Raw genomic sequence first — 7,500 nt, 5'->3', positions numbered from 1 at the left:
TCTGTATCCTGTTTTCAATCAATCAATCATGTTGCTGAGACCGTTGAAGCGGTGTGTGTGTGTGTGTGTGTGTGTGTGTGTGTGTGTGTGTGCGTGCGTGCGTGCGTGCGTGTGTGTGTGTGTGTGTGTGTGTGTGTGGGGGGGGGGAGAAGTGGGGAGGCAGTTGAAAAGAGGACAGGTGTGTGTTTATACAATTTATGGGGAGGAATGAGTCATAATAGATCTGTGTGTGTGTGGGCAGGTGTTGAGTTACAGCTGCAGCACACCTGTCAGGTATGTGGAAGGTTTAAAAGAGTGTGTGTGTGTGTGTGTGTGTGTGTGTGTGTGTGTGTGTGTGTGTGTGTGTGTGTGTGTGTGTGTGTGTGTGAGAGAGAGAGAGAGAGTGAGTGAGTGAGTGTAGGTGTGTCTCAACAGACAGCATAAGTGGACAGGTGGTGACACACCAACACAAACACACACTTCACCTGTCCTGTATAAACATTAACCTCCTGCACCTCCCGTTTCATTTCCCCTCTCCCCTTCTATCCAGACGAGAGAGGAGAGGAGTGGAGGACAGGAGAGGAGGAGAAGAAAGGAGAGGAGGTTAGAGGAGAGGAGGAGAAGAAAGGAGAGGAGGTTAGAGGAGGAGAAGAAAGGAGAGGAGGAGAAGAAAGGAGAGGAGGAGAAGAAAGGAGAGGAGGAGAAGCAAGGAGAGGAGGATAGAGAAGAAAGGAGAGGAGGAGAAGAAAGGAGAGGAGGATAGAGGAGAGGAGAGGAGAGGAGGAGAAGAAAGGAGAGGAGGAGAAGAAAGGAGAGGAGGATAGAGGAGAGGAGGAGAAGAAAGGAGAGGAGGATAGAGGAGAGGAGAGGAGAGGAGGAGAAGAAAGGAGAGGAGGAGAAGCAAGGAGAGGAGGATAGAGGAGAAGAAAGGAGAGGAGAAGAAAGGAGAGGAGAGGATAGAGGAGAGGAGAGGAGGATAGAGGAGAGGAGGATAGAGGAGAGGAGAAGAAAGGAGAGGATAGAGGAGAGAAGAGAAGAGAGGAGAAGAGAGGGGAGGAGAGGAGAAGAGAGGAGAAGAGAGGAGAGGTGGTGGAGGTTTGGAGAGGAGGTGGTGGAGGCTTGAGACGTACCGACCACTCCGGGTGCAGCAGCACGTCTTTGAGCTCCAGCACCAGGGTGTAGGGCGGCTGGTAGTACGGCTCCTTCACCGGGTCAGGCAGCAGCTTGGGGCTCGTGGGCTCGATGATCATCTGAGGGAGGGGGCGGGCGCACAAGGATGACATCATCAGCAACAGACACAGGCTTTTTCCTGCATAGAGGACTTTTTGATGCCCCTGAAATGCCCTGCCGATCCATCAATAATGAGATATCCGTTTCAAGTGTATTTAGGAGGTTTTATTTTACATTAACATCTGTGCACAGAGGGTCTCTTTCCGACCACGTTGTCAGATAAGAGCCACGAGTCATTGTTACATCTCATTTTTATTTTATTCGTTTATTTGGACGGGACAGTGCAAAATGAATGAACACAGAAACCACAGAACAGATAGTAAAACCTGGAACATAGTAAAAGTGTAAAAATTGCCGGATTTAGCACGAGGCTAATTTCCATCCGTTGTCCCCATAAAACATAAAACACAAAAAACATAAAGCGTAAAACGTAGAACATAATAAAAACATACATAGAACATAGGTAGCAGCAGTACACTCTAAAACTACGTAAAACATGAGTAGCAACAAAACACTCTTAAAATACATGGCAGCAATTACACTTAGAAAAATAAAAAATACATAGTAATAATACACACAAAGAAAGAGAAGAAAAACATACTACCTGTGGACACATGACTGGTTTGTTTTCAGCCATTTTTTAAGTCCACCTTTAAAAGCGGCAAGGGTGGGGCAGTCCCTTATGGAGACGGGGAGACTATTCCATATTTGGCTGCCTTTTATCGATAGGACATTTTGACCAAACGTGGTCATTCTGCGATGGACCTTACAATCACCTCTGGTGTCTGATCTAGTGCCGAGTCCAGTGAGTCTATTTTTTTGGATGAATTCCTGTAACGGAGGGGGAGCTAGTCCATGTAGGCATTTAAAGAAGAAACAGGCACTCTTTAAGACCTTGAGATTTTCAAAGCTCAGGAATTGATGTTGTTCCAGAATGTTAGTGGTGGTGTGACAAAGGTTTTCTAGCAAATGCAAATAGAGCTGTTGAATAGGTTTTATGACAGTGGCACCTGCAAACGACCAGTTTGTGAAGCAGTATTCAATGTGAGAGAAAATCATGCAGTGAAGATATGTTTTAGCTGCATCAACTGTTAAGAAAGGCCGGATTTGTCTAAAATTAACTAAGTTCAAATTAATTGTGCTTTTCATTTTTTTTATGTGTTTCTTGAAGGAAAGGTTCGAGTCCAAAATGACTCCGAGGTACTTGAAATGGGAGACCAATTCCAATTCCTCCCCCCCCAGAAACACATTGGACCTTGTGATACCAACTGGTCGTTTGCTGAACAACATGCATACAGTTTTTTTTGTATTTAGCAACAGGCACTTGTTTTGCAGCCAGTGTTGGACCTCTTCCAATACATTTGTGAGTTTACAGGAGATCAGGTCGGTTGTTTTTCCCTGTACAAAAATGACCGCGTCGTCAGCGTACATCTGCACATTGAAGTCAGGGCATATGTCCGGCAGGTCATTGATGTACAGGGAAAATAATAATGGCCCAAGGATCGATCCTTGTGGCACACCAACTGGGTTATCAAGAGAAGGGGACTCGACACCATCAACCATAACACACTGTTTTCTGTTTGTTAAGTAGGACTTAAACCATTTAATAGTATCAGCAGAGAAATTGAAATGAGATAATTTACCCAGGAGTACTTGGTGGTTGACAGTGTCAAATGCCTTTCTGAGATCCAAGAACACAGCACCAACATATGTGTTTTTGTCGAGCATATGCTTAACCTTCTCAATGAAGAGACAGTTAGCTGACTCGGTAGAGTGATGCGCACGGAAGCCAAATTGTAGTGGGTGGAGTGGGGTGTGACCTTCGTCGAGATGTTTAATCATGAGTTTCGACACCCACTTTTCAGCAACCTTAGATATGGTGGGTAGGATGCTGATTGGCCTGTAGTTGGCCACTTGTACCCTACTACCTGATTTAAAAATTGGGGTCACAATGGCCACCTTCCAGGATGATGGTACCTCCTTTAGTCTAATTGATTGGTTCACCAATATGGTGATAGGTTTTATTAGAGCGGTAGAGTGTGTTTTCAGGAAGTCTGTGTCCAGGCCATGAGTGTCTCTGGCCTTAGAGCGTTTTAGTGCCACAAGGATTTTTCTTACCTCTTCCTCATCATATACTGAAACTATCGCACCCGCCCCCCACCTTGGAGGCCAGTGATTTTCCACTGCTCTCAAAAAGTTCCATCTACCCTAGTAAGTTTCCATTAGGCCATGTAGCTTCATCTGACATTCACAAAAGACAAAATACATGTCATCTCCCTTCAGGAATGTTCTGCAATGGTGAAGAACATAGTTCACAAAATACATCTTAGAAGGGCCATAGTTCATAAGCAATCAATCAATAAGCACTCAATCAATAATTTGCTATAGGTTTGAGCTAGGGCTAAAGCTAGGGCTAAAGCTAGGGCTAATCATCTTTGGTCGTATTCAATTGTGTGTGGTGTAAGAAAAGAAAGAAAACAAAATGAAATTTCCGACGACCCTATTTGAATTCCAGGCGACCCCACTTAGGGTCGTGACCCTAAGGTTGGGAACCACTGATTTATGACATCACCTAACACATACACACATGCATACATATAGATCAGTCCGATCATGCTTACTGTCATGTGTAGTCAACCCCCCCAAAGGCCCAGGTTCTGAGCCTTTGGGTTTGAGGTTCTGAGCCCAGAAAAAACCTTCTTCCATCCACTCACCTGTCTGTAGTCTTTGAAGTATTTGAAGGTTCTATTCAGCTGTTGGACGACCGGAGGGTCTGGAAGACAAAACAAGTCCATGTCATTAATGTCTGTAGTCCTGATGGGTCATAAAAAAACTACAACTCCCCGAGGACAGCAGGCTCCTCACAGTCAGCTGACAGCAGCTCAATACCTCCGTCTAGACTAGACCAGGACCGGACCAGGACTTTCAAAACCCAAAGCGAAGCGGTTTGACCCGGAGGCGGCTTGAACCCTGATGGCTGCTGCGCTAGAACGCTGCGTTCAAGTGATGTCAGGAAATCAGAACCTTCCTACTACGGCTGAAGAACAGACAAAAACTCAAATCATGATTATTTGAGAGAATGTTGCAACTGCCATTCACATCATTTGTCTTTGTTTTATAAATCGTCATAAATTTGGTACAACTTCAAAAACTGCTTTAGAGAAATGTGATTTTATATATATTAAAAATATAAATGTCACAAAAAGCAAATTTTCTGAAGCACCTGTGGCTTTGTGGGGAAAGAAATGTAGATCACGCTCATGTTTTCTGGGAATGTAAGAAAATTAGGAAATATTGGGAAGAAATATGGGTGGAATTGAAAGCAATATTGGGATACGAGGTACCTGACACGTGTGAGGTGCTTTATCTAGGTAACTTAACCAACGAAAATGTACAGCGGGAGGATCAGTATCTGGTTAAAGTTTTGCTAGCAGCAACCAAGAAGGCAATCACAAGGAAATGGTATAAGCAAGAACCACCCACCCAGAATCATTGGACGGAAATAGTAGAGATTTTCGAAATGGAAAGACTCACACACATCCTGAGAATTCAACAGACACAATTTGAAACGAAATTGGACAAATGGACAACTTAGAAGGAAACCCTTCTTCACAGAGACACCACCCTAACCGCTGAACTTTTATGAACCACAGAATGTAATCATGTAACACTGACAAACCCAACGCTCGTCTTTTGTTTGTTTAGTTTGTTAGTTTTGTATGTGACTAAATGTGCAAAAATCAATAAAAATTTAAGTAAAAAAAATATATATAGATGTCAGTGTGCAGGATTAGAGTTGAAATCCGATGACAGGTTTTCATCAATGTTGTTCTTCCGTTGTGGTTCTTTTTCCCACCTAACTGTTCAGCCTCATATAACTTCTTGGATACAGGATCTCCTTTATGTTTATGACCCTCAAAACACAGTGAAGTTTGTTCTGTGTTGTACATGTTAAACATTAATGCTCTCAGTCAGCGCTTTGCACTGCCCAGATATCAGCAGCAGCATGTGAGCGGTTTCATGGGGAAACACCGTTTATGGTACACGAGGTCCTGGAGGCGGTTTTTATGATGGAAATTAATTTGGATTTTAAAACACTGTACTTGGGAGATATAGAAGAGTTGCATTGTGTGAAGCGAGACGAATACATGTTGAGAGTGATGTTAGTGGCCAGCAAAAAGGCAGTGACTAGAAAATGGCTAAAACAAGATGTACCAACTGTAAATGAATGGATAGATTTAATCCACTCGATATATGTAGTGGAGAGAGTAACATTTAGACTAAGAGCTCAAGCTGATTCCTTTGAAGATAAGTGGTCGAAGTGGCTTGCCTATGTGTCGGATATACATGTAAGGCCTGACTTTGTATAGCTGAGAAGAAAACGATGTAGAGAATGTACACTTTAATGTAAAATGACTTTCCATCTCTCCGTGAGTGACATCATCATGGGCCGTTGATGTGAGGGGGTGCTCTCATGGTCAGCGCAGACGGAGAGGTGGGGAGGAGCTCGGGTATGGTGGTGTGGGTACATGCTTATAAATGAGAATTGTATGTGGGATTGTGGGTGCGAATGATGTGAATGTAGATGTGTGCAAAATTGAATGGTAGAAGATCCTCCAGTCATTTATGTTCATTTATGTTTGTTCTTTTTGTACTGGTTTGTTCTGTATTGTTTTGTTTCTTAATGAAAATAATAATAATAATGTAAGTAAATGACAAAAAAATAAAATAAATAAATAATAATAATAAAAAAATGTGATGGGTTTACGCCCATCAGATCTGGACGATGACAATATCGGCTTCATATATCAGCCTATCCCTTGTACTAATGCAGGACGTGAACATAAAGAGAGACTTCCACAATGGCTGCCACTGTGACTGGCATCACACCTGACAAAAGTAAGCCAAGCTGCATCTAAGCTACGTATATCAAAGCAGGTGACAGCCAGGAGCCAAGCCAAGCAGTCACTGGAGCGCACTGCTGGGGTCAGGCTGGAGATACGGCCTGAGGTCCATATCAATATATTCTGTCACATTGACCTCTATAATGACACACAAAACCCTACGTTTATTTTTCTAACCCCGGTGCAGAAAGACCACATTTGCCATTAGTGTCATGAATCTAAAAAGTACGCTTTTATTTTGAAGGTGTTTAAACCCTGCTTCATTACGGTCTTATTGACCTTCTCGGTCTAGCATGACGCAGCTGATTCTCCACTCGCTCTATGCAAAGTTGGTACTGGACATATGCGTTGTACTACAGACTGACATGGAGAGGGAGAGCAGGTGAGGGAGAGCAGGTGAGGTGAGGGAGAGCAGGTGAGGGAGATCAGATGAGGTGAGGGAGAGCAGGTGAGGAGAGGGAGAGCAGGTGAGGGAGAGCAGGTGAGGAGAGGGAGAGCAGGTGAGGAGAGGGAGAGCAGGTGAGGGAGAGCAGGTGAGGAGAGAGAGAGCAGGTGAGGGAGAGCAGGTGAGGAGAGGGAGAGCAGGTGAGGGAGAGCAGGTGAGGAGAGGGAGAGCAGGTGAGGGAGAGCAGGTGAGGAGAGGGAGAGCAGGTGAGGGAGAGCAGGTGAGGAGAGGGAGAGCAGGTGAGGAGAGGGAGAGCAGGTGAGGAGAGGGAGAGCAGGTGAGGTGAGGGAGAGCAGGTGAGGAGAGGGATAGCAGGTGAGGGAGAGGGAGAGCAGGTGAGGGAGAGCAGGTGAGAGGGAGAGCAGGTGAGGGAGAGCAGGTGAGGAGAGGGATAGCAGGTGAGGAGAGGGAGAGCAGGTGAGGTGAGGGAGAGCAGGTGAGGAGAGGGATAGCAGGTGAGGGAGAGGGAGAGCAGGTGAGGGAGAGCAGGTGAGAGGGAGAGCAGGTGAGGGAGAGGGAGAGCAGGTGAGGGAGAGCAGGTGAGGAGAGGGATAGCAGGTGAGGACAGGGAGAGCAGGTGAGGAGAGGGAGAGCAGGTGAGGACAGGGAGAGCAGGTGAGGAGAGGGAGAGCAGGTGAGGACAGGGAGAGCAGGTGAGGAGGGAGAGCAGGTGAGGACAGGGAGAGCAGGTGAGGAGAGGGAGAGCAGGTGAGGAGAGGGAGAGCAGGTGAGGAGAGGGAGAGCAGGTGTCACATGGTCCAGCTCTACAGGATGCTAACAAACCACTTCATCAGTTTTCTTTGACCAGCTCATCTTATCATTTGAGATGAGATCTTCTTCAAGTGAGACTCTTTAAAGAAACCACAGTGCAGCAACAACGTCACGTCACAAAACATCAACAAATCCACATCATCACATGAATATTATAGCGTGCAGACTGGT

At 45.3% G+C, this 7,500-nt stretch overlaps 1 protein-coding gene across 1 annotated transcript in view; it reads right to left on the bottom strand.

Annotated features, from left to right (window-relative positions):
• timm50 (translocase of inner mitochondrial membrane 50 homolog) overlaps positions 1 to 3,977 on the bottom strand; it is a 23,196-nt gene extending 19,219 nt beyond the window's left edge. The window contains exons 1-2 of the mRNA XM_083637427.1: positions 3,924 to 3,977; positions 1,110 to 1,229 (exon numbers count right to left, since the gene is read on the bottom strand). Of these exons, the coding sequence (XP_083493553.1) occupies positions 1,110 to 1,229 (120 nt within the window). The 5' untranslated portion in view covers positions 3,924 to 3,977. The remainder of the gene's footprint in view (positions 1 to 1,109; positions 1,230 to 3,923) is intronic.
• Positions 3,978 to 7,500: the final 3,523 nt, after the last annotated feature.

This window comes from Poromitra crassiceps (assembly GCF_964638095.1).
Source record: "Poromitra crassiceps genome assembly, chromosome: 5".
Classification (NCBI taxonomy): domain Eukaryota; kingdom Metazoa; phylum Chordata; class Actinopteri; order Beryciformes; family Melamphaidae; genus Poromitra; species Poromitra crassiceps.
This window is presented reverse-complemented; position numbering and strand designations above follow the sequence as displayed.